This window comes from Drosophila navojoa, chromosome X (genome assembly GCF_054131105.1).
Source record: "Drosophila navojoa isolate 15081-1374.11 chromosome X, UAZ_NAV_1.0, whole genome shotgun sequence".
Taxonomy (NCBI): Eukaryota; Metazoa; Arthropoda; class Insecta; order Diptera; family Drosophilidae; genus Drosophila; species Drosophila navojoa.
Genome location: NC_142895.1, coordinates 27,893,239 through 27,920,141, shown reverse-complemented (window position 1 = coordinate 27,920,141; position 26,903 = coordinate 27,893,239). Strand labels below are relative to the sequence as shown.

General features: G+C 44.6%; 1 protein-coding gene across 2 annotated transcripts in view; it reads right to left on the bottom strand.

Annotated features, from left to right (window-relative positions):
- Nucleotides 1-8,969: 8,969 nt before the first annotated feature.
- Nucleotides 8,970-26,903, bottom strand: part of Sp1 (transcription factor Sp8) — a 32,014-nt gene continuing 14,080 nt past the window's right edge. Inside the window, exons 2-3 of one of the 2 annotated variants that reach the window (XM_018110223.3) lie at nt 11,639-12,009; nt 8,970-11,369 (exon numbers count right to left, since the gene is read on the bottom strand). In XM_018110223.3, the coding sequence (XP_017965712.1) occupies nt 9,830-11,369; nt 11,639-12,009 (1,911 nt within the window). In that variant the 3' untranslated portion in view covers nt 8,970-9,829. Of the gene's footprint in view, nt 11,385-11,638; nt 12,010-26,903 lie in introns of both variants that reach the window. The other variant, XM_018110220.3, reaches the window with a different exon arrangement.

Here is a 26,903-nt window from a genome sequence, read left to right as displayed (position 1 = left end):
CTTAACCTCAGAGCAGCAGCCTCAAGGACCAGAAAGGACACACTTGTCAGTGCAGCGTCAAGTATCCCTAGACAATTACCTTCATTCTTATACAGAAGACTCTCGCACACACACACTCACGCGAGCGGAAAGACGTGACAGAGGCCGAGATGATTATCTGCTAGAGTTAAATTCGATACCGTCTATTAGCCTCGTTATTATCCCTTTGGCTGGCAGCATTTGAAGTGGTATCGTGTGTCTCAAAGCGCGCCAGCACCAGCAGAGTCCTTGCTTGGGTGCTGCGGCAAACAATGAACCTGTCCGCGTCCTGTGCGCACCATTGATTGTCGATCATCGCTGGTTGGGCTGTTAGGCTTCGGCCATGCGGCCGGCTCCCACGCTGCGCCAATAGTTTCCATAGCACTTTGTGCCCATTGATGAAATGGGAGACGAACAGGGAGACGCGCCAGACAGACAGGAAGCGCTGCACAGGGTGTTCGCCGTTCATTGTGTTCGCATTGTGCGGCTTATCATTCATCAGTTGAACATTAGATGCCAATGGCAATGCCAATACCTGTGCTGATGCCTATTCCTATGCGAGTGCTCTGGCTAAGGTTCTGTCATCCAATATCCGTTTACAGTTTCAAATGATGCAAGTGCTACAAATGTGACTGGATCTGGTTCAACTCTGCTGACACCTGTGCTGCGATTGTGTTCGGTCCGCTCGTATCCCGGTGCCTGAATGTTTATCAGATTTCCTGCACACTCGCCAGTTCTCACAATTAGCTCTTTAGCCAGTTCCAATTATCAAACGACGCCCTCCGTTTGCGCCACGCCCACCTGTCAACATGCCATTTGACTTGTCCACGGCGAAAGCTAAGTACAAAGTAAGCACAACAAATTCAAATCAACAAAAATGGAAAAAATTGAGCACATACAAATATTAAAAATTCATTCGAAATGATAGAGCGCCACATGAATGCCAGCTTGTCTCCAGGTTTATAATTAATATTTTTCAAATAAAACGCATTACAATTAATTCCCTTGAATTTTTTGTTTTCTTTTTTCTATACCGTGAGACCTATTGCAAATGGGAATCGTGGGTATATTGGTTTGATCGAATGAATACAGCGTGGAGAAAAACATAAAGTATATATATATATATATATATATATATATACGATAGCTGGATCCGTCCGTCCATCTACTTCTCTGTCTGTTTGGCTTACCATGCATCTAGCCATCAGTCCTCTTGCCAGTGCAAGCTCATCATTTTGTTTTCGATAACTCATCCCAGTTTCTTAATATAAATAAAAATCGATCAGCTTGCATCGTAGTTTAAGCATAACTGGAATACCAAAACAGCTACAGTCCTTATATTTACAGTGTAGATCCATATAATGAATATAAAGATGCTGTATTTTTCGGATTTTGAATACCTCTCCCATGTCACCCTCAAACTCAGCAACGTCTCAGCAGATTTATGTATGTGTACAGGTTTGTTTTTATTCTATTTATAAACGAGGCATAGAATAATAGAAAGTCACCTCAGGGCTTAAGGTATCTTCTAGTCAGGCTCTACCGACTAGAGCACTCTTGCTTGCTTTTATTTTTTCGTGTTCTGTACCTAGTTATGCTCCTTGTAGCCCTCCCTTGCACCACATTTTGCGGTTTGACACTGCTGTCGTGTAGATTGTTAAAAAATAAAAAAGAAAAATAAAAAACGGAAAAACGACAGTGCTACCCCAGTAACAAGTGCTGCAGTTCTTGGCTAATAGCAGAGCAGCTTAACAACAAGTTCGCCTCAGCATATACATATGACTTGCGGTTAGCCGGACCTTGAAAAGTCACTGAAAAGATTATGAGATAAGACTGAGGTATGCTGTGAGCAGGGCTAAGCTGAGCAACCCAATCTCAGCCTCAGCCAGCTGACAACAGAAACCGCAACGTCTCACAGCAAGGAGCAGCCTTCGCATTGCGAGCAGGTCCTGGGAGTCAGCAGGCATTTGCACGCAGCCTTATCAATTATTTACACTTAACAGTTGCTAACAAGGCTCTCGCCAATGCTGAAATGAAAAATATATGTCTATGTAGAGTCAAATGAGTGAATAATTACATGCACATTCCATTTGACATATATACCATACAGATAGCGTGGCCTTTCGCTCCTTTTGGTTCTATTTAACTAAGTAGAGCCTTGGGAACTAGAACTGACTGTGGCTGGATACAGACACAAACTAACAACTGCAGTAGGCATCGATCAGGCCTTCGACTTTATCCAGCGATCTACTTTAGACTGCTCCGCGTAAATCCCATCCAAATTTGCTTAGACAGCATTCGCTCCCATCCAGTCGGTGAGAGCAGAGCGTATAATCGCTGTAATGAAAGTCATTTGTCTGAATTCATTGAGTTGGAATAATTTCACAAAGACGGCGAGACTCGAGACTCGCATCCTCGCATCCTTCTCCTGCCTGCGGCGTTCGCCCTGTGCCTGCCAATTTACACTGTTGTCAGCTAGTTTAAAATTTTCCACACGCGTCGCGCGTAATTTGAGTGAAACTGCAAGGAAAGGGCAGTCGACTGCCGACTGTGGACTGTGGACTGACGACTGTCGACTGCCAACCGTGCAACGGATTTAAAGTAGCCTTCTTCAACTTCATTTGATTTGCACACTCCCAATGTTGCAGACCACCAAGGATACATATAGCGATAACGTTTGCGTTAGACAGAGATGAAATATATTAGACCATTATACTATGAGATAAAAAGAATCAGATTCGATTTAGCGAAACGCAGGTCCTTCTGCTCCCTACATGACTTTCAGAAATATAAAAAAATATTATTCAGTGATATATTCCTTTCCCTCGTGTGCTACGCTAAGTTTGCTTTGTGATTTGCTTAGGCATTTATATACATTTATTAAATAAAGTAGAAACACCCTTGCCATATCAAATTTGGTGGAAAATAAGCTGCTAATGAAATAATTCACTGCTTAATTCATTTAAGCTATAAGGCCTATAAAATATAGTATATAGAGTTTCTAAAATCTTTAGAGAAAGTCTATCAAGACAGCCAACAGACAGAGTCGAGAGGGAGTAGAGATTCTATTGGCTGTCTCTCTCTATATAGAAAATCTAAAAAGAATATTTACTGAAAGATAGTCTACAGTGCAAGTATGCTAGAGTGTGAAGAGAATATCTGTGGAAACAGTCTATAGAAAGACTCTGAAGAGAGAATTCACTTAAGATAATATATCTATGAATATATCTAAAGATTTCCATTGATGTACGGAGTAATATACAAAAGAATAACAAAATGAGCGTTGTAAAGAATGAAAAGTTTGGAAATACTCAGAAATTCATAATAATATCAAAATTGATAACAAAGAGCACAGCACATACGAAAACATTCATTTAACATATGAAGGAAAGGTGATACTAAGTACATTCCTGACTTATGAGAAGCAGAGCTGCTGCTTGTGGCCGGCGATGTTTCATATTGATTGCACAGGTAAATGCCATTGGCCAATCATGTGCAGGAGGATAATAAAATACAATATTTGTGAGCAGTCTATGTAAAGTGAGCCTGAGAATTAGTTGAACAATTGTCATATTTTCGAACAGCTAATCAATGCCTTTGGTCCTTTTAATGGCCACCTACAATTTAAATTTACATTTGTCATGATACGGTTCATGGCCAGAAAGGGTTCTCCTGCTCTCCAAGTGGCATTTAGACTTCATTTCAATGGCATTGCCCAGTTGTTGTCGTCGTCGTCGTTGTTGTTGTTGTTGTTGTTGCCGTTGTTGTTGCTGTGCGAGTGCCCGAGCTGCCTGTGTCATTGGCTACACCTTGTAATTAACTTTAATGATTTAATTTGAAAATAATCGCCGATTGACTATGAGCATTAGATATTTCGATTTTATTGTTCGATTCGCCTTCTAATCGAGTGCCGCATATGCAGCTAATTTAAACGGCCCCCATGCCTCCAGCTCCTTCTGTCCAGCTAATCGGTCAGTATCTTGCACCCATAATACATATGACTCGACTTGAATGGATACCCACATACATACTCACAGTGTAATTGTTGTAATGTGTGTGTTCATATTCTCGAGTAGCATGAACAGTCGATTCTATTACATATATCATGTCTATATACATATTTATCCCTCTTTCTCCCTCTAGTCAACCACCTAAGTGACTATGATCGGAGTTGCTTAAATATACTTTAAGATGTAATTATTTATTCTTATCTGAACATATTTATAAATATGAAAATAGATTTCACATCTGGCAATCAAAATGCTTTCCTTATGAAAACTGCACAGCATCAGAAAAGAATCTAAAATTCTCTGTTAATTCTACTCTACCCTATGAGTATTTGTTTGGCCTCTAATTTAAAATGTTATCAAAATAGATTTTAAGATCTATTCAATAGTTTACAGTTTGTTAAATTGACTCTGTATACGAAAGAATTACAGAACTGAAATATCGATCCTATACTACGTTTCTGCCCTTTCATTTAAGTTTTATTAAGTTAAGCAACAACTAAATCTGTAAAAATAAGTATGAACACTCTAGTCAGGAAGGAAGATACTCTGAATTTACCCTAATCCTTAGAAGATATCGTGAGCAGAATGCAGAGTTTTTTATTGCCACCTGGCTATATGTTTCTAGTCCGGGCGGAATCGAAGTCGCAATTATTATGTTATTCAGGATTTCAGCTAAACGTCAAAGAGTTAGATACATGTGTCGATACTTATCGATAATAAGGTAGTCCAATGAGTTATAACCTAAATCATAAGCTTGTCTATCGGTACATTATGGCGAGGTTACACTCAAGCTTCAGACTTATAGACGTTCAAGCTCTGCTTAGACTCGCTTAGATAAAAAAAATGGAGTCTGCCGGTTATATATATACAAACTTATTTGGATAAACTGGAGTTTCTTTGTAACTATTGCCTATTCCACTTTGTGATACAGAAATTCCATAATTTCATTACTAAATCATAATTATATTAAAGCATCTTAGCCTAAGCAGACTCGAGATTACACAGGCGCTCCTTAGACAATATTTACATAGATTTAAATATAAATAGATATATACATATGTAGATATATACCTATTTGTGAACACTTACTATGTCTAAAAACGGCAATCCTTCTGTCAGTTACATATTTGAAATGTTTTTTTTTTTTCCAGAGATCCATTTGAAATATGTGTGTATGAGAGAGAAAGAGAGATGGAGAGGGTATGAACCAAAATGCGAATGGAATTTGAGCATAAAGCAAGGAAGAACTAAAAAATGCCGTGAATGCGGGGTAAATAAATCACTGCCATAAATTAGTTGGCTTTTAATTACGATTATTATGCTGATAATAGACCGCATTTAACGCGCGATAAACATAAATAATCGTGTCAAATGCAAACAGATGTGGAAATCCCGACAAGAGACAAGCGAGAGACAACTCAGCGACAAACGACAAACAGCAACAACAACAACAACAACAAATAAATATGAGCAACCACAACAACAACAACAACAGATTACGCGCACTCATTCAGCAGCAGATTCCAAATTTTTGGTGCTGCTTAATGAAAACAATGTGTGAACAAGGAGGAAGCACCCGCAGAGCCAGAGGCGAGCAGCCATTAAGAAATTTTTGAAGTGCCAGCGACACCCCTGTCACTCCAACGCCCCAAGCGACACATAGTGTTGACACTCGAGCAACGGAGGGGTGGAGGCAGCGAGGGAGTGAGGGAGGGTGCAGCTGGTGGAGCAGCATAACCAACAGCTACCAATTCCAAGTCTCCCACACTCTGGCAGCTCAGGCGAGCGCCTGATTAGCGGCGCCTAACGCCACTTAAATGATATATGAAAATCATGTTTGCACACAAACAGACACACAGTGTATACATATTTACATATATACATGTTATATACTTATCTGAGCTTTCTCAGATTTAGCTGAAGAGCCTCGAGTGCTGAGCGTTTTACACTGTTGGCAAACGGTATTTAGCATCCAAGCATATGCTGCTCCTTTTGAGCGCCCATTTATCATCTACAATGTCCAGTGCCATTGACGCTCTCTGTGTATGTGTGTGAGTGTGTGTGTGTGTGTGTGGGGTGGGGTGGGGTAGGGTGGGGTGCGTCTGGGCATGAGTGCGTCAAGCCGATGCCAAACGCATGCCGCCTCTGCTTCTGTGTTTGCTGTTTGTGCTGTGTACTATTATAATTTTTATTTACAACTTTCATGACGTTCTTTTGAAATGCGACCATACAAATGGTGCTCCAGCACAGCAGGAGCAGGACTCGGCAGCCGTTGAGTGGGACTCGTACATCTTTCACTTGACACCCGAGCGAGACAGTAATTTACTCACTGTGTGCGCTGTAAGAGCTTTAAAGTATCTGACAACAACTTGAATTATTTTCTCTTTAGTTTTCAAAGTATTCTATTTAGAATATATCAAGCTGAAGAAGATAACTGCATAATTGTCTTCAACTTCTGTGCGTTATTAATAGTAAATATAATCAGTATTGATCACATAACAACACTTTGAAGAGTTCAGGGGATCTCATAATCGTGCAGTCTGAGCTAAAGCTTTCTAATTTGCCCAAATTAAAAATTTATATATATGGTATTACTTATTGATAAAGTAGACGTGAATGAGTTATTTGTTATTATAGGCAAAGGTGACGAATAGCACGGCGATAGGTAGATAGTGAGATTGACGACGCTGGGGAGAGAAAAGAAACACAACAATTAATTTAGGAAAACGACGAAGGAGAAATAAATTTATATGGAAAGAAAGAGAGAAGGAAATTGAGATATCTAGAATGAGAGAGATAGAAAAATAGAGATAAGGAAAACTAGAAATGAGAGAAACGGAAATAAGAGATTGAATGAATAAAGAATAGGTTAGTTAAAGGAGAAGAAAAAGATAGAGAGGGAGTGACAGATAATAAGAGCAAAAGACAGGATAGAAACAGTTTGAGAAGGAGGAGCAGGAAAAGGATGAGGGAAAAAGTGAGAATCAAAAGAGTGATCGAGAAGAAAACAGAAAATTTTGGAAACTGAAATAATCGGAGAGCTTTTGGAAAAAAAGAGAGAAACAGATGGTCAAAGGGAAAACAAGACAAAATGGAAAGCACAAAGAAAAAGTGAGAAGCAGAATAGAAGACATAGGAAGAGATAGAGAAATGTAGAGAGAAATACAACGACTGGAAACGAGGCCACTAGAGAAAAAGGAACAAGGAAATAAAGTTGAAGAAAAGAAGTGAAATATATCAACGCTCACCTAATCGAAATCCTGTTATATAGTCTATATCTACATACTAAAGCCATTTAGTATTAATCACTTCGAGATCCACTTATTTGGTACACCATCTGCACTGTGGAACTCTGTCTACCAATGAGATAAAAAATACTGTTATGTATATTAATTCTATTACGGGAAATAATCAGTCGTCAAGTGAGTTCTCTTTGTTATATGTATATAAGGGGATTTATGTGTCATCAAGTATTTAACCTTTGACATACCGAGAGATAACCGTTATTTGTTGTTATTTATTATTTATGTATTTACGGTCGAGCATTTTCAATTCATTTGTCACCCGCCACCAGCCACCCACCTCACCAGCTACCCGATCCACCCAAGCCACCCACACGACCAACGCAATTGAACGCCCCCTCGGGACTGACAACACACACAGAGCATACCAGCCGAAAAATAAATGCGCAGCTTAATCTACTCATAAGAGAAGCATAGGAAAAGCAAACCAAATCAAAAACAATCTGCACATACTTCAATTTCAATCTGCCCTTACCCCGATTTCCCGGCGACCCACTCATCCTTGATGGCATTCGAGCATTTGAGCATTTGAACTGACGTCGACCCCAGGCAACAAATCCACGGTAATAAAATTTAAATCACCCAAATAGCAGCCGGGCCCCCCATAAGTAACTGGCGTAACCAAAGCAAATAGCGTAAACCGTAAAGCGTTTTTCTACCCGTCGCCTTTTTTCTACGTTTAAGTCGTTAACGACAAGGTTGGGCGGGCCGCCCCCGTTGACGCCCACAATGCAGCATTCCGACCGTCAAATGTTAAATAAACTGTCAGCCCACCCACCCAGCGGCCAAAACATCCAGCCCAGCAACCACCCGCAATCCACATGGCTCAGATCGGAAGTGTACGGCCCAGCATCCCCCCATGCAATGGTCCTGCGCTCGCAGAGCACGTATACGATTCCCGTTATGCCGGGCTGCTGCTGGCAAATTGATATTCATTGAGCCCGAGTCCAAGGGACAACAACAGCAAATGTTCATAACTGAAAGTTTTGTTACATTTATTTTTAATAAAATTTTGTAATTTTTTTAAATTTATTTTAAATATTTAATTTACATTTTGTTGTTTGTTGACAAAAAAAAAAAAGTATTATCTATATATATATAGATACACATACATGCATATATGTATATATAACTGCATACGTGTGCACACTCACATACATATGCACATACGTGCACACATATACAGCTTAAAGTTGCTAAGTAAGTTTCATCTCGCTAAAGAGTTAAAAACTAGTCAAGCCCTAATTGTTTTTTGTTTTTGTTTTCTGTATTTCTTTCCTCCATTCGCGTATACATTAATATATGAAATGTAAGTTTGGTTAAATTGAAATACAAAAAAAAAAAAAAAAAAAAAAAACACACATTTAGTTGCAAAATTGTAATGCACTAGCGTCTTATATATAGTATGCATAGTTCGTATATATATATTCATATTTTAAGTGGATAAAAAAAAAGTAGTTTTTATTTAACAATTATTAAGATAATGCATATAGCGGGAGAAGAAGCACTGGCCACGCCTCCTAGCGCCTCCTTCACACTTGTCATGCATATTTACCGTTCAATTGAAGCAAATCATTTTGTTTTGATTTACAATTTTGGTTTATCATCCTTAGTTTTAGAAATAATCGCTTTAATTATATTTTATTTTATTTTTTTTTTTTCATTTGTTTTTGTTTTGTTTTTTGCATAATTGGACTAGAAATATTATTTTAATAATATATAGGTTTAAACTATTTTTTGAATTGCTCACATAATGTTCAACAAATAATAATAATAATAATAATTGTTTACCTTTTATTGAAATCAGATTTGTTTTCATTTTTCTCTCAATTCTTTAATTTTCGAGTTTAGCTTGCCATTGTGTTAAGCATATCATATGTATATCCATATATAACTTTTGTAAACGCTGCGCATATTAATAGATCCATTTCTCTTAATAATTGTTTACCTAAGAACTATGAAAAAAAAACTTTTTTTGTAGCATACTTTATATCAATAGCAATAATTTTATGATTGTAAATTTGAGGATCGTTTGATATATATATATGAAACTATATTCGTATAGACATCTAGAAATACATTAAATACATATATACAATAGGATTTAAGCAGGATTTTAAGATATATATATATATTCATTTTATTTTAAGAATTAGCAATTTGTGTTTTTTTCTTTTTAGTTGATTTTCTTTTCTTTTGTTAATTAAAATAGCGGGTACTTGTATTTAGCGTTTCTTAGCACTTTTATGTACACATAATATTTATTTAAACATACTAAAAAAATTGCTTAGCTATTAATTATTTTTTTGAATTAAAAAAAAAAATGCGAAACCCACAAAAAAATATTTTTAAGAGTGCGTGCGTGTGTCATTAGCATTAGTGTGTCGAGTGCTGAGCCACGCCCACTAATTATAGATGCGCCCAACGGTGGTGCACATTGAACTGCGTCCAGGAACCCATTTCTGTTCAATTGGTAAACAAAAAGGGTCCCAGCGATCCTCAAACCATCGGCGGCTTGATGTCGACCAGGGCGCTGTGGTCCAGACGCTGATCCAGGCCGGGACTGGGTGCCGATGCACCCACCAGGTGATGGTGATGGTGATGCAGATGGGCGTGTGGATGGGACTGCTGCTGCGAGAACTGTTGCTGCTGCTGCTGTTGTTGCTGCTGCTGCTGCTGCTGTTGCTGCTGTTGCTGCTGCTGCTGTTGCTGCTGCTGGTGCGCCGACTGATGCGAATGCTGCTGGTGCTGTTGCTGCTGATGCTGATGCAGCATCACCGGCGAGCCGCCCGCGGCGACCATCTGGTGCGGCGTGGCCAGGTGCAGACCGCCGCCCAGCAGGCTGCTGGACGTGCTGGAGGCGCTATGCGCGTGCAGCGAGGTCGGGGTGCCGGGATGGCTGCCAGCTCGATTGCCGCCGGCACCGGAGCCAGAGCTGCCGTTGCCGGAGCCGGAGCTGGCGGAGCCACCCCCGCCGCCACCACCTGCGCCCGTCTGTTGGCCACTGGACGCGCCGCCCAACCCGTTCGACTCACCCGACTGATTGGCTGCCTCCTCAGAGTCGCTGCACGACTCCGAGGAGCCCTTTTTAATGCCATTCGGCGCCGTGCCATTGTGCGTCTTTACGTGCTTGGCCAGATGGTCGCTGCGCATAAAACGCTTGTTGCACACGGGGCAAGCAAAGCGCTTCTCGCCGGTATGTGTCCTCAAATGCCGCTGCAGCTCGTCGGAGCGCGTGAAGCGCTTGCCGCAGAACAGCCAGTTGCACACAAAGGGACGCTCGCCGGTGTGCCATCGCAGATGCGCCTTCAGATGCGACGTCTTACCGTACACCTTGCCGCAACCCGGGATATGGCAGGAGTGGATGTTCTTCTTGCGCAAGTGGACGCCGGCCGGGCCCAGGCGCTCCGCCTCCTGGCAGTTCGGGCAGTCGCAGGTGGCGCGGCCCGCATACCGACGCTGCGAGCGCGGAGAGGGCGTGGACGGGGTCGAGGCCTGTGGCGAGGCGGCCGTGGCCGCCGCCGACGGCGAGCTGTGCGGCAGCGAGAAGCCGCCCACCCCCTGCCCGGGCAGCATGCTCTTGTACGTGTCCTGCAGCAAGTGCTGGCCGGAGCCCAGCAGATGGGCCGTGTTCGACAGCGAGTGCGACAGCGCCGAGCTGTAATCCGTGCCAGCGGCCGCGGCGCTCGCATAGTTGGCCATGGTCGAGTGCATGCCCGCCGCCGCGGCGCTGCCCATGTCCAGCCAGCTGCCGGCAGCGGCAGCGCTGTGCATGTCCCACCAGCCCGAGTTGACGCTGGCTGCCTCGGCGGCCTTGTGGGCGGACGCAGTCACCGCGTTGAAGGGCCAGTCGTACGGGTGGCGCGAGTAGACCGACCCGAACGCAGCGCCCTCCACCTTGCCCAACAGCCCCTGGTGCATGTGATGATTGTCGGCCACCATGCTGCCCGACGACGTGGACGTGTTGGGAAAGTACAGGTCGCTGCCGTAGGCAGACGCCGAGGTGCCCACGGCCGCGCAGGACGAGGCGAGCGGACGACTGTAAGGATATATGCTGAAATTACTCACAAGTTGTATAAAGCATGCCGTTGTCTAGCCAACGCACAGTGGTCCACAAGCCGCCAGAACGCTAGCTGAGCCAAGGGCGCACGCAAGCGGACCCTCAATGAGGGAGGAGCTACTGCCTGAAGAGGAGGTAATGCCAATCGATGGATCGATCCCGGCTCACTCTCCGGCTCCGGTGCTTGCTCATCCTTGGCTCAGCCAGATTCAGGACATTGGACCACTGTGCGCCGTCGTGCTGCTTACCTAGCTGTGATGTTTACCATAGTGCTGCTGTTAGCACTGGACGAGAGGCTGCGCGATGTTTGCCCGCCGCTGCCTCCGCCGCCGCCCCCTCCTCCGCCGCTGCCGCTGCCGCTGGAGCTGGACGAGCTTGCCGCCGAGATGGCGCAGGGCGAGTGCTGGCCAACGCTGCTGCTGCCGCTGAGGCTAGATGCACCACCGCCGCCGCCGGGTGCGTTGCTGCTACCTGCTGCCGGTGAATTGGGACTCTTCTTCCAGGGATGGAAACCCTTGCCGACGGCCGCATCGGCCAGCGGCGGCGGCGATTTGTTCGACAGCTTGTTGCACTGGGCGGCCAGCATGGCCAGTGGAGTGCCGCGCAGACTAGGATGATCCTAAAAAGAGCGTGAAGAAATTGGGGTACCGTCATTAAGTTGGGTTCAATGCAGTTGCCATGGGAACGGCTCAACTTCCTCTTTAGTTTTCTTAATTAACAAGCGCGTCTTTCGCTCGAATCTGAAAATTGTTTGAATTCTAATTAGTTATGCTCAATTTCATATCCTGTGCTGCGGCTCCTTTTCTGCCAGCAACATCAACAGAGACGGCCGAGATTCACAATCAGAAGGAAGCCAAAAACAAAAAACCGAAATCCAAAAACCGTTTTAATGCCACCGACGCAACGTCGGCCCACGAAATTAATTCGCAACGTAAATCATATCGGAGATTTCGCATTTTAATGCCCGTTAAATGCCTCTCGCCTTTACGAGCGGCATTTCTCAGTAGAGCTCAACGGAATTCCAGAAGCTCTGTAATCGGAATCATTCACCACAATCTGTATGGCAGCGATTCAAGGAAAGACGTTTTAGATCTTGGCTTTTATAGCTCTTAACTAACTTTAGTTACATACACACACACACACACACACATACACACTCATATGCATACAACATGTGCTGTGATTTCATTTAGTTGACTTTGACTTCCGCACAGCTGGGTCTCGCTCTCTCTCTCCCTCCTGCGCTCTCCGAAGAACAATAGGATCTCATTTGTGATCCTGGCTTTGTTGAGCCTGCCCAGAACGAATTGCTGCTGCTGGCCTTGTCTAGCGATGCGGCAACATCCCCTGGCCACTTGTGCATCTATCTGGCTAACACTTCCAATTACTGTCCCTAGCTGTAGCCAAAATTGCAGTGTGATTGACGACGGTCAAGGATCAGCTCAGCCTTACCTGCCCAGGCCCAATCTGTTGGACGTCGGCGGCTTATCCTTTCGCTGATCCTCGTCACACACATTTCGCCTGGCAGCTTCAGCATCTGTTTGATGCCCCCACCCGAAATTGTCAACGGAGCCGCCACGAATGTGATCGACCCGCGAAACTCAGCCGAAGCCGCTTTGTCCACCCAGTAGTCAAGTGGCTGCCTGGCTGCCTGCCTAGCTGTCTAAGAGCATTAAGTCTGTGTTTTACAGTTCAGCTGTACCGTTGCTTAGCGGCCAATTTAGCGGCTAAGATTAGCTGTGGGAGGAGAAACAGCTAAGGCAGCAGCCAGCTAGCCGTGGCAGCCCGCAATCAGGCTGGCGCAGATTGAGGCCGCGGAAGCTGCTATTTGTCGAATAATTGCCGGGGTCGCCCAGCTACCCACAGGGAGCGCACTCGGGTTCATAGCCAACTGCGAATCGATAGCCGGCTCAGGCCGTTTCCGCATTGCTGCTGGCTGAGATTTGAGGCAGAGAGCGCCGATTGGATGGGGGGATTGGGCGATTGTGCCATTTCTGGTAGCCGGGTCGAAACTTGTTGTGGCGCGTTTACAGCGATGTCGCTGTGGCTGCTATCGCCGCGCAATATGTCAGAGAGGTGCCACTGCCCCGCTGGCAGTATAATGATATTGAGGCCAGTACGTCCAGTCACAGTGCCAGAGCACAGAATGAATGGTGGAAAGGATGAGCGGCGCAGTCAAAACAGAAAGCCAACGTCGCGACGTTGGCCACCGAACTACTTTGGCCCCGTATCCGAGCAGAGCCAGAGCCAGAGCCAGAGCCAGAGCCAAAGCCAGGCCCAGCCCGCACCGGAGCCAACATAATTGGAGCAATTTCAACGTCGTGCAACTGCGCACATGGCTCCCTGCAGAGTGCAGAGCGAGCTCGAGTGTGTGGCAAGAAAATTATACAAAATGATATCGGGGCAGGCAGTAAGCCAGTAAGTCAGTTAGTTAGTTAGTTAGCTAATCAGTTAGCCAGTCAATCAAGTCTCTGCAAATTTAAATGCTAGATGATTTGATTCATCGATTAGCACAGCAGCTAAAAGCCAAGTCAGAGTTTGTCCGACCAGACGTCTGCTCTGCACCCGATAAGACATTGGCCTATGTTACCTGTGAATCGAGTTTTATGGTAAAAGGTCAGCTTTGAGTTCCATAACAGCCAGCTCCAATGCACGAATATAGAAAAACTGGCAGTCAGGCTGCATCTTCAGATGTCTTAATGTAAGTAAGAAACCTCATGGAACTCAAATCAAATCAACAGTTAGCTATCTGCAGCTCTCGATGAGAACTACGCCTCATAGATTGAATAACTTCTAGGAAATTCGCTGATCTCTTATTCTGTCAACGACACTATTAATGTTAAAGTATCTGTTACTGTAGCTGTTACTGTTGCTGTTACTATTACTGTTATTATCACTGTTGCTGTTATTGCGACTCGTACTTCTACTCATTACGACTAAATAGGCTTAAAGGCAAGGTTTTGGGATTCCTAGCGACCTTTGAGTGGGATATTTGATATCTATAACCAATGCGCTGATATAGTTTTGTTACTATGTCTTGAAGTAATGAATATCTCTTTCACGCACACCCAGGACAGGTTAGCTTACGATAATTGTGAACCGAGTTTTAGTCCATACTGAACAGTGAGTATAATACCTCCACCTCTACCTATTTCTAATTCCAAAGCCCGAAAGGAGTACTTCATTCTTGAGCTAGAATTAAGTTATCCTCTTGCGGTAACAGCAACAAGAAAGTCCTCTTTAGACCAATTAGACTTGAAGTAATAACTGTCTCTTTCACTTATAGCCAATGCAGAATGACAAGCTCACGTGAGAGCTACACCTACGCTTCATCACTGTCCACCCTCTATTGTTTGGCACGGTAAACAACAAGTGCCCCAATTCGAATCGCTTACAATATTTAACAATTTGTTTAGCATTTGTGCGCCATAGGGGGCGCCATTGGCGCCAGGCTTTCGTTCCACGGCCATCCAACATGACCAAATTAGCGCGGCGAGCCACTGCAACGCCCCACGGCCTGACTGTGGACAGAGTTGTGGCTGTGGCCGTGGCTGTGGCTGTAAAGGTGAATGCGGCTGCAGGGGAAAGGGCTTAGGCCGATCGGAACCGTACTTAACCGGGCCAAATTGAAAGGAGACAGACCTATACCTATAGCTACACAAACACACATGCAGCACACACACAAAACGAATAATAAATTGTTTTTCAACTTGATGTTGTTGGGCCATAACAGCAACAGCAACAGCAACAATGAGCTGTCCATTATCTCGGCTCTCGCTCCCTCTCAGTTACTGACGGTCCCTCCTCCACTTAGTTTCTCCACTAGCCCTCTGACTGCGACATCAAAGAGCAGCGCGTCTGCCCACAACGAATTTAGATTTTGGTTCTTTTTTGTCCATGTTTTCATTTTACTACCGCTGCAGTTTGTTGCGCTCGTTACTCTGCAGTTGGTCTAAGTGCGCCGTCTCTCTCCCACTCGCACCGCTCTGCATGCTGCTCTTTGCCCGCCACTCGCACCGCTGTAAATCATTAGCAGCGACACCTGCTGTGAAAATTATGACACCGCCTCCGATTGATGTAGCCAACTTATTGCCGGCTATCGCACAAAAGGTGCTGAACCTGCAGCGCCGTCGTTGATAGCGCCTGCTGTGATCAGTTTCCCGGTTCCGACGGCTCCGACGGCTCCGACGGTCCCAGTGGCCAGATTCACCGATCCCCGCCACCTGCTGCGCCAGCCAAATTTGTTTAGCTCGCGCCTCTCCATGCGCGCCTTTGAGGTTCCGTTCGGGAGCCCTTAGGGTCAAATGACATTTAACTATTTTAATTAGCCACTTCATATGCCGACCACCTGAGATAGGGTCGGCCTCAGCGGGCACCCAAGTGAAGTGACAATTGCCCTGATTACCAGCCAAGAATCGAGATAAGCAGCATCTACAGTAATTGATAGGCCTCTAAGCGATAGACCCATCCACGTGTCTGGCCCTGCTTGAGCTGAGCTTGCGCCACGTAAGAGGCAAAGCCAGCAGCCTTCTGGCCAACTCTTACCATCTTGTCGCAACCGAATGCCATATCTCAAGTCGCCAAGACGCGCACCTTGTTGCCAGCCAATCAATAGAGCTGAGCCGTGTGTTCAAATGCGCCATAATTTAAATGATTTACTCGGGCCATAAACAGTCTCAAAGCTGGCCAACTGTCCAACTGTCCAGCTGTCCAGCTGTCCGACTGTCCGACTGGCCAATTGGGCGACTGAGCAACTGGAAAGTGCAGTAAACGCCACTCGTCTCTAATCGAAACAGGTCGTTAATTTGGGCGAATGTTTGCGGCCGTAACGGCGCCAATTGTCTAAATAAAATAACAGCAAACAGTAAAACTTGAAATTGTGGCAGTGCGCAGACCTGAGAGCGGACTAACGTCGGGCTACTCGAATACGCGACTCGCAAAGCGGATGAGCCTTAACTGGTGTGCGCACCGGGAACAGGAATGAGAATGGGAACGGGAATGGGAACAGGAATGGCAATTGGAGCCTACAGACAGGGATTGGCGGTCGGGTTCATAGGCAATTAAAAAGTTCATTGGTTTTATTCAGCAGGATAGGCTGGCTTGCCTTGGCTTGACTTGAGTTGAGTGGAGTTGAGTTGGCTCGGCGGCTAACCAGAAGCACGAACAGAGCTACTCTCCTGCCCCTGGGGGCAGGCTGTGAAGGACGCGACAGGCTCCTTTCGAACCTTTGCCATTAGCATGTAAAGTGTAAACTAATGGCTTTAATTTTGGTCGGCTGGACAGCAGCGTGGGAAAAGCCGAGCAAGTTGCCCGACTGCACGAAGCATGGAGCATGGGGCAAGCCGGCGATGCGGCATATCGAAGTGCTGCAGCGCTTAACTTCTATCTAAGAAGTTTATTAAAAAGAATCGCACAGAAGTTGCCAGGCCCGTCCAGGCCACGGACAGGACAGGGCAGGACAGGACAGGACAGGACAGGCGGCGGCAGTAAGCTCAGCTCGAATCAGGCAAATATTAAGTAGCCTCTGCGGCCGGGCTACGCTGGGCTGGGCCGTTGGCTTGCCAACTTTGTCTGAGGGCCGCAGCGTAGTCCTAAGTTCCTTGGAACTGGTCCAGGCTGCGACGGCTCCTCTCGCCATAAGTAAGCCATACGCAAAAACTCATTAACAATGACGCAGCCGCCGCAAACGGGCCTCAAAAATAACAATAACAGCAACAGCAACAGCCACAGCCACAGCAACTAAGGCAACAAAAATTAATGGAGTTTCATCATAATTTTTTTTTTTTTTTCATATATATTTTGTGTTGTTGTTTTTTTTTTTTATCTGCCAGCCAAAAACGACCCATTTTGTTGTTGAGGCTGCTGTTTTTATTATTTATTATTTTTGCGAAATCTTAAAATGCGAAGCCGACTTGAGTTAGTCTGGGGCAAAGATAATTACGGCTATGGCATGGGCTCAATATTCGCTGCACACACACACACACTCACACACACAGCTGTAGCTGGCTGTAGCGTGTTATAGCCATAACCCGAATTGATGAAGTGCATTAAAGTGTCTTTATAGTGCGGCAGCAACTTTAACCCGAGCCCGAACATGAGCGCGAATCCGAATCTGAACCCGATTCCGACTCCGATCCCTATGAGCCATCGCATTAATATATGCCTTTAATTTAGAGGACGCTATGGACTCTACCACCCGCCTCCCCCTCGGCCACAGGACATTGGCCAAATGGCACTGTCTTAAATGTCATGATTAACTGACCGCTCATTAAGGCCATGTGATAGAGATAGTCTCCTTCACCCTGATGTGGGGGTGTGCCCTAGAACCGGGGATCAACCCTCAATGGGGTCAAATTTAATGTGTCTCATATTGCAATTAATTTGAACTCTTGGCCGGCGCGAAGTGGGTGGCTCGTGGCGCTGATTGAGCGCTGTCTGCAAGTAATGGGGTTGCTTCCACTCTTCAATTATGCGCCGCAGTCGCAGAGGCGTGAGTGGCAGTCGCTGCAGAGCCAAGCTGACTTTATGGCCAACGCATTTTACGGACTACTCGCTCTGATTTCGCAATCGAATTGCGCTCTAGCTAGTAGCAAGAGAGCTGTGGAGAGTGCATGGCAGAGATTAAATGAGGGTCAGCATTCGCAATGCACTCTCACTTAGTCTTTTGCACATAATCTAAATATTCTTTCATCTGTTGGTCTACAGCAATTACTGAAATTGTTATCGATATTTCATATTTATCATTCTATACAACATTTAGCCATTCTATTTGCTGGCAATAGCAAGGTCCATAAGTGAGTCATAGATATTGGAAGAGTTTTCATTTCTCTTCTTTGCCCTCGCTACTATTTCACTGAACGTTAAGGGCGAGGCGGTAGAAAAACATAACTGGACTAGAAGAGAGTGACGTATGCCGTCCTGTTGAGCTCGAACATCTTCAGCTATCCGAAAAGTATATGAAATCCAATAATATTAGATTGAATTACATTGTTTTGGCTTATGAGCAACAAATGTCGTAATGACGTAAATCCATATAAAGTCTTGCAAAATAAGGAACTAGATCGTAATGTTTAAAAAATTATAATAATGATTTTTCATGATTTACATTCAATTTTTAAAGTGGTCACCGGTAACAAAAATAAAATTTCTATCTAATGAACTCAGAGATAAATAAAAAATAATGATCTTGTGCAATGGTCTCTACACACATCTCCAGCTTATCCACTCTAGAGCCTAGACTTTATATAACTAGAGCACAACCAATCTCAATGAAATTCCTGCTCAATAATCTGTAGGGCAACTGCGCTCCAGAATGGAAATCCCGTTGAGCCTTAATCTTGGGCATATATGAATGCTCTCAGAAATACACTGCAAAGCAATAACGATTCGATATAAAAGTTATTTGGCAAGCCCTTGAAATATTCGTTACTTTGCAGAAAGTTCAACAAATGTTGATTAATTGCCAAAAACATTTTGCGCCCTCCGCCACAGACTTTATCGGCTTTTGGGCCAAGTTGTAATGCACTTAGAGCCTGCTTAAAAGTCATAATCATTGGATGTCCATCAAATGTGGGGCAGAGGAGGAGCTGGGGAAGGGCACCGCTCAGACGGCAACAAATTCATCGAGTCATTAGCTAACAACAAAAGCAATTTGGCAATTTAGCCCCTTAAATAAAAAATGCTTTAGTTGCTCGTTGTTGGCTGTTGGCAGTGACTGTGGCTGTTGGCTGTAGGTTGTTGGTAGTTGGTTGTTGCAGGTGTTGTTGTTATTGCGCATTTAAGGCCTCAAGTGCTGGCTGAAACGCTGCTGAAAGCCGAAGGGAGAAGCCGCCCCATGCCAAACTCTTGGCAACTACCCCGCAGGCTCGCGAGCCAAGGCCAATAATTAAGTTGAAGTAAACGGGTTTATTAGGCAGCCAATAATTGAATTGGTTATTAGGTGGCAACAATTGTCACTCGTCTAAAGGCAAAGATGCTTACACACACACACACACACACACATACAGCTATAGAATACACTACGTACATACATACATATATAGAAATGGAAGACATTCCAGGCATTTGAATATTCCCTCAGCTCATTTGACGCCGCCAGCTCCAGCATGAAATTGAGCCTCAAAGAGAAGTTCCCTAAACCAGTTGCCTGATTGTATTATTCATGTATATATGTATGTTTCCTCTTCCTATTCTTCTTCTGCTTCTGCTTGTGCTTCTGCTTCTCTTTCTTCTACTACTTCTTTGTATTCACATATGCTATAGCATAATTATCAACTTTAATATTATTCTTTATTTATGCATCTATGCGTTGCTTTAATTGCCGCAATTAAATTAAAAAAGAAGAAAAACGAAGAAGAAGAAGCAGCAGCAGCAGCAGCAGAAAAAATTGTAGCTATGTTCGGCTCGCTGCTGTTGCATGTTGCCCAATGTCTACGGGTGATCGCCCGCCTAATACCCTGTACCCACACCTTGGGCACCCAAATCTATCAGAGATTCCCACATCATTTACAAGTGTGGCTTCGCGCCTGCAATTAGCCTAAGCCGCGCTCACAAATGCATGAACTCGGCCTCTTTAATGATCACAGCGATTTTTCAGCGAGAGCTGCGCCATTCCCCCCTCTTCTCTTCTGCCTGTCTCTCTGCCTATCTGCTTCTCTCATGTGCCACCTGGCGAAGAGTTACCTTTTTATAACCCATTTCAGTTGATTTCTATCTGTCCATCGATCCATCGCCTCTTTATGGCTAACCAGCTCGAAAAAAGAGAGCTCTTTTTTTGCTTTAGCCATTTTATTATCGGCGCATGCTAAGCAAGTTAACATTTCTGAAACTTTTTAAATGAAAGCTTAATTTTAACAAATATTTACACAAACAGATAAAAATCTTTTGCTCATTTTGTTTATAGTACGAACAAATTTATACGTCGCCGCAAGCTGTCGATGCTCATGTCGATGATCAGGCAATCATGATCATGACTGCGACTGGTTCTTGAACTGAAACTGAAACTGAGACGTTGACGAAGCAGGAGACGGAGACAGAGACGGAGAGGGAGAGGAAGCGGGAGCCAGAGACCTGAGTTGCACGGGGGCTGACACTATATAGAGGTGGAGCTGTTTGAGAGCGGACAGAGCCACTTTCTTAGACAACTCGACAAGTTAGTCAAGTCAAGCCACGCCAAGTCAAGTCGAGTCAAGTCGAGTCGAGTCAAGCCGAGTCGTTGCGAGCCAAGACAAGTCAAGTCGACTCGAATCACTCAATATCCAAGTCGTAGCAGCTTTATTGAGTTCGTCATCCATGTGGCAAACACACACACACGCACACACATCCACATCCCTGTGTAGGTGTCCAGAGCTGTATGTCTTTATTATCATAATGAGGCTGATTGAATGCAAGTTGATATCGATATTTATGGCGCGCCAATGTGTAGATTGGCTCTGAGCGTATGGGAATTCTAGCAAAGCACTTTACAATGTCGCATTGATGGATTGTTGAACGAGAATAAAGCTGGTTTAGTCAGCTATTAGTAGCAGCAATTACCGCAGGGGTGCTGAAAGCTGTTTAGCTCAGAGGCGAAAGCTGTTGTGGCAAAAAACTTTCTACAATCAGCGAGAAGCGGCATGCAAAAGGGTCGCAACTGCATCATAATATAATCAAAAATTAATAAAAACATAATAACATGCTACATAGCCAGCATTCGGGGCGAGTTTTACTGTCTGCAACGATGGCTCAGCCAGAGCTAGTCCATCATCTCTAGTGTCGACTGTACAGCGCTCGGCAAATGGCCATTTGGGCGGCTGCACACGCGGCGCAATGAGGCCAAATGATTCAATTGGCGCAGTAGGAGCGGAAGGTCAGAGCCGCATCGGCTCTGAATATGAGCGAGGCGTAATGAAAGGAGAGACAGGAGGTAGCTGCCAAATGGCAGCGCATTTGATGGATGGCATGGGATCGAAATCGCTCGATGGGATTGGACGGGGATGTTCTCAGTCGCTGAGAGGCTGTGAGAAGGTAGTGCAGGCCGTAGCAGAGCAGAGCAGGGTAGGCAGCCAGGCAGCGAAGCAGTTTAACTTAAGCTGAGTTCCGGCGTCCTACCCTCGGCCAAATGTGCAACTTTGTAGCAAATTAGCAACTATCCCAAAACATGAGCAAACACATAAATGGAGAGCCCTTTGTTGAATAAAAAGTGCCGTTGCGATTATCACCGCAGGATGTCCAGGGTGGCCAGGTAACAGTCGGCGCGCGGGAAAGAGACGGCAACAGTATAGTGCAAAAAACGAGATCAACGAGCACTCTCTAAATCCTCAGCCATAAGATCATCCGCTCTACGCGCACAATGCCCGAAATCCTTTAATGCGCCAGCCAAGCAGCGCCTGTTAAATAAACACGGCATTGTCCCGGCCGATTGGCCAAGAGCGTTGCTCTAAATCTGCTGCCTAATGAGCGATTTCGGTCAAGTACCTCATTCAGGCCGGAGCCTCGACAAACATGCCACACAATGGCCATTATCCCCTGCCACTTGACCAGCCGTGGCCAGCAGAATGGCAACAATAGCCGGCATGGTCTTGAATAAACAACCAAACTACGCTGGCATAGTTGCATGGGCCTAAAACAACAAGAGCAGGAGCAGGAGCAGAAGCAGGAGCAGAGACAACAAACAGGCATGAGTCGAGAATTCCTATCCGCAATTCTGGCAAATTTCGATTTTCATACACACATATACACATGTGTATGTATATTCTCAACAAGCCGAAAATCGTTAAACGTTTTTCACTTCAATCTCCAGTGGCGCAGGCAGGCGCAGACGCACTTAAAAGCTAGTTTCCTGACACGCCCCCTATATCATACATCGGAATTGGCGGGCCGACTGGAGTGGCTTACTATATACTATATATCGCCGACCCCACTGCAGCCAAGTCCCGTTATCATTAAAGCCACGCGAAAGTGTTCTAATTGTAAAACTTTTGCCATGCCAGTCGAGCTGAGGCGAGGCGAGGTGAGGTGCGGTGGGGCCTGGCTCTTGTTATTGCAGCAAGGCTGGATGACTGGCTGACTGGCTGACAGTCAGTCCGCAACCGCGTGTTTGTGGTAATTGCAAATTGCTGTGGCATGCAGCTGCAGCCCCTCGACCAAGTCAACGAAAATCCCCAACCAAACGGGCTACGGCGCGGAGTACAGCTCGGCTCTCGCGTTTCGAGTTGGGCTGTAAATTAAAAGTGACAAGTATTTACTAAGTGATAGGTCTGTCCAAAAACTCACGTATGCAGGCACGGCACGATCGCCTACGAGTCTTCAAGTCGATGCAGCCCTACTGCACTGGCTGACGGGGTATTGAAAGGCTTGCGTTTTGGGGCCACAACAGAATGGCCAATTCATTTGTCCGATCGTTGCGTGACTGCAGCCATAATACACATCCATAAATCAGCCGCAATAATATCGCCGCATTGTTGCTCCGCTCGCTCCTATTCACCCGGAGTTATTAAAATAAATCTGCAGCCGGCGCTGGCGCAGGCTGCGATTATGCAGCTAATCACATTTTTAGCCCGCTTCGTGTCATTGCCATATAAATGCGTATCACATTTGTCACACTGTCACGCCCCGGCCTGTCGCCACAACAAAACACTGTGCATCATTGTGCTAAACGTGCGACAATGTGTGTTAAGCCAACAGTAGCCAATCTCCGATCCCCAATCCCCAATCCCCAATCCAGAATCCACCATCGCCCATCGACGCGGATTCGCGGGAAACAGGCAAGGATCGAGGGCGTCGTCTGCAGCAGCCGAATGTGTTTATAATTGGATATTCAAATCAACGCAGAGCCGGGCTTAACTTGCTGATAAATTGCAGAACGCTGCATCATAAAACCAGTAACTGATATTACTACTGCTGCTGTTGCTGTTGCTGCTGTCACTGCCACTGCCACTATCACAGCAGCAGCAGCAGCAGCAACAGCAGCAGCAGCAGCCAGAAAGACAACACAACAGACACTTTGACTGTCCGTCCGATTGTCTGTGCACATGCCTACCTCGAGCTTATTTGATTTGGCCACATGAATATATGGGACTTATGGCCCAGCTCGCAGCTTGAACTGGATCTCGGACTCTCGACTTGGGCAACGCGCCCCGCTGCGCGCTGTCCAGTTGCTTTGGTCAATGCACAAACCACTGTGGATTTTGTTTTGTTGCTCTGCTGCTGTCTGTTTGTCTCTGTCTCTGTCTCAGTCTGAGTCTCTGGCTTGGACCCGCTGGTGCTGCGACTGGGGCCTCTTTTGCATATTCATTTAGAGTGGTAGTCGGCAGAACACCAGTAGCCAATTACCTGGCAGTTAAGGTTGCACCAATTCGTTTAATAATAAATAATTAAACACATGCATATGTGCATACAAAGCCCCAGCGCTGAGCCAAGTGGCCAGCCGGCCGAAAAGGGAACTCGATCGGCGCGAGTTATTCAACTTTATAGCCAATTCACAGAGTAATCAAAGAGTGTATATTGCTTACATAAACTAAACACGAGATAAACGCCATAAATTGTCAAATCTCATTTCATTTTTGGCACTCTGCACTCTGCAGTGTATTGCCCAGTCGTTGATAGTCGTCCGCTCGGGGCCGTGCACACTGACTACCAAAAAGCAATGCTCGTCGCCAGCTGTTGAGTTTGATTAATGGCCGTGTGACAAAGCAAGAGCTGCGTGTCTATTAATTATATTTATAGTTTTTTTTCTATTTCATAATTTTCAATATTTGTTCAGTGAACGATTATAAAAAAAAAAACAAAGTTATTTACTTTATAGATATAGATAATTAAACATAACATGCTAAAAATTTAAATGCAATTTAATCAAATGTCAAACATTCGCTCCATTCTATATACAGCAGCGTCAATATGAATTTTTATGGAATATTTAAATTTGATTTTTCAAATTTAACCATCAATTATATTTCAAATTTTAAAATATACAAATTAATTCATTTTGATTGAATTAAAATTGACTATTCGAGATAGTAGTTTATAATTTAGTAATATATTTGTATATATGTATTAAATATACATACATGTGTTTGCCTAAATATATCTAGCAGCATATAAATATATATTTCTATTTTTATCAATTTTATATTTAATTCTTGTAGTTTATTCAATCAAATTCAAAGAGATATGTAACTGAATACAAATTGAAAATAAAATGAATTTTTAATTCAAATTAAATTTAGCTTTGTAAAATATATGTACATATAATGTGCATGATACGTCATATAATAAATGAGTTATGAAATTGTTATGGAGATGGTGTTACCAGCTTATGACGATGGCTATCAAATTACAACACATTATATATGAGATTTATAATATGTAATCGAATATAATTGTGCAAAGCTCAAAAAGTAAAATTGAAAATTCTTATTATCTGTTGGTGGCAAGTGTAGGATCTTATCGAATATATCGATAAAGAGCACGCGAGTGGTGCCAGATCGCCACATAATCGGCTGTATCAATCAGCACTAATAAAAAATCTCATATAAAATTAAAGTGGAATTTTTTGTGAGTTTTCCTTCAGTCAATATTTGTTCTACGCTTGAGAAACTAATAAAAGCCGTCTTCATGATTCCGATTGGAATTGAAATGAAAGCCGACAATGATTAATAAATCAAGCTGCTGCTCGCTTGAAGAAGATCACAAATTGACGCCTGCCTCTGTCCACATCTGACGACCTTCCCCAGCTGCCGGTGGCACCGTCAAGAAATCAGCATAAATCGTTAGCTGGCCATTGGGAAATGCTAAGCAAGGGAGCTATGAGTGCTGTTTAATGACTCAATGAATTAAATATTTGTGTTTGCCATATTGTTTCGCGGACTGTGACTATCTATGGCCATTGTGGCTGGCGTTTGGCGTTTGGCGTTTGGCGTTTGCCTTTTGGTGTTTGGTGTTTGGTGTCGCTATTGTTGTTTTATTGAGCATTTAATGGCTTATTAACAAAACGCAAAAGCACGGCAGACGGCAAGCGGCGATAGACAGACAACATCAATTAGCTGGTCGCGGCAAGCACATTAAGATAGATGGATGTATATTTATATGGAAAGTGCAAAACAAGCCATAAAAAGGCGCCATCAATGATAATTTCTGATTGAATTCCGTACACGACAGCCGCCAGCACGAAAAGCCGAAAATTGCCCATAAAACATTGTATGAACGAGTCTATAGGGGGCGCTGGGCAAGCACTCGACCAGACTAGCAGATACCCTGGGATTCGATGCAAAGACCAACGATTCCATCCACTCAACTACGAGCTGCGTATTCTACCTGTCTTGCTGGACGAGCTCAGGTAGGCTCAGTGTGCAAATCGTGTAAATCGTGTCAAGCTTTTCATTGCAGTTAGCCATTTTTGATGACTAGCCCTCAGTGCTGGCTGGGCCATCTGGAGCTGGGGCCGATAATGATTGTGAGGGCGATCGCGAGCTGCAAGACTACGTCATACTTTGGCCAAAAAGTTATCGCTTGCAGTGCTTTCTATGCTCAGCACTTTATAGTTGTTTTATGTATTTTTTTTGTCTTTTGGTTAGGCGCAAAGTGGAAAATTACAACCTGCACACACGGCAAAGCTTATGTAAGCAGAGCCCAGGGGCCTGGGAGCCAGCAAACGACTTAAGATCCGAAACTCGAAACTCGAAGCTCGAAACTGGAGAGCGACAAGCAGCCAGCCAAACCGCTTGCCGGGCCCCAAAAATTACTGACACTGCTCCAGACCACGGCAGCGAGTAGAGGAAGAAGATGGGGCAGCAGCAGAAGAAGCTGTAGAACAACGTTTAGGCTTTCATTTTGGGCTGCAAATGCCGGCCTGAACTCGCTGCATCAGCCAATCTGCAGGCCATGTTCTCTGACGGCTCTAACGAATGTGGGAAGATCGCCGGCGACGAGTTCAAAATACTCTCCACATTACTATACACTGTGCTACAAAGTCTGGATATTGGCTGAGGTCTAAAGAGGATTGATATATAAATGTAAGGAAATATCTATTGATAGACAGATAGAGAGAGAGAGAGAGAGAGAGCTTAAGGTTCAATATGAGGTCTCTGGTTGCAGACTCGTTTACCCTGAACTTGGCTTACACTATTAAGCTAAACTTCTAGCCTTAATCGCATCAGAGTCCGTAAGCAGCTGCAATTGCGGTTGCCGTCAGCGCTGATTGCCAGCCAAATTTGTCATGTCAACATAAGCACAGCAGCGATTGCTGTCAGACGCACTTGACAAACAGCATGGCGGGTCAGAGGTTTTCCTGTGATTTTCCTCAATGGCGAGCCGATGGAGTAAACGCTCTGCGCTGGAATTTAATTCATTGCATACAAATTGCTGCCGCAGTAGCAATTGCTGCTGCTGCTGTTGCTGCTTTGGCTCTTTTTGCATGCAATTGCATTTTTTCAAACGAGCAGCAGCAGTAGCAACAACAACGACAATTTTCACGTACAGATTTCAATTGAGAAATAGTTATGTGGCAGTCGCAGCGACATGCCCATCAGGAACTAT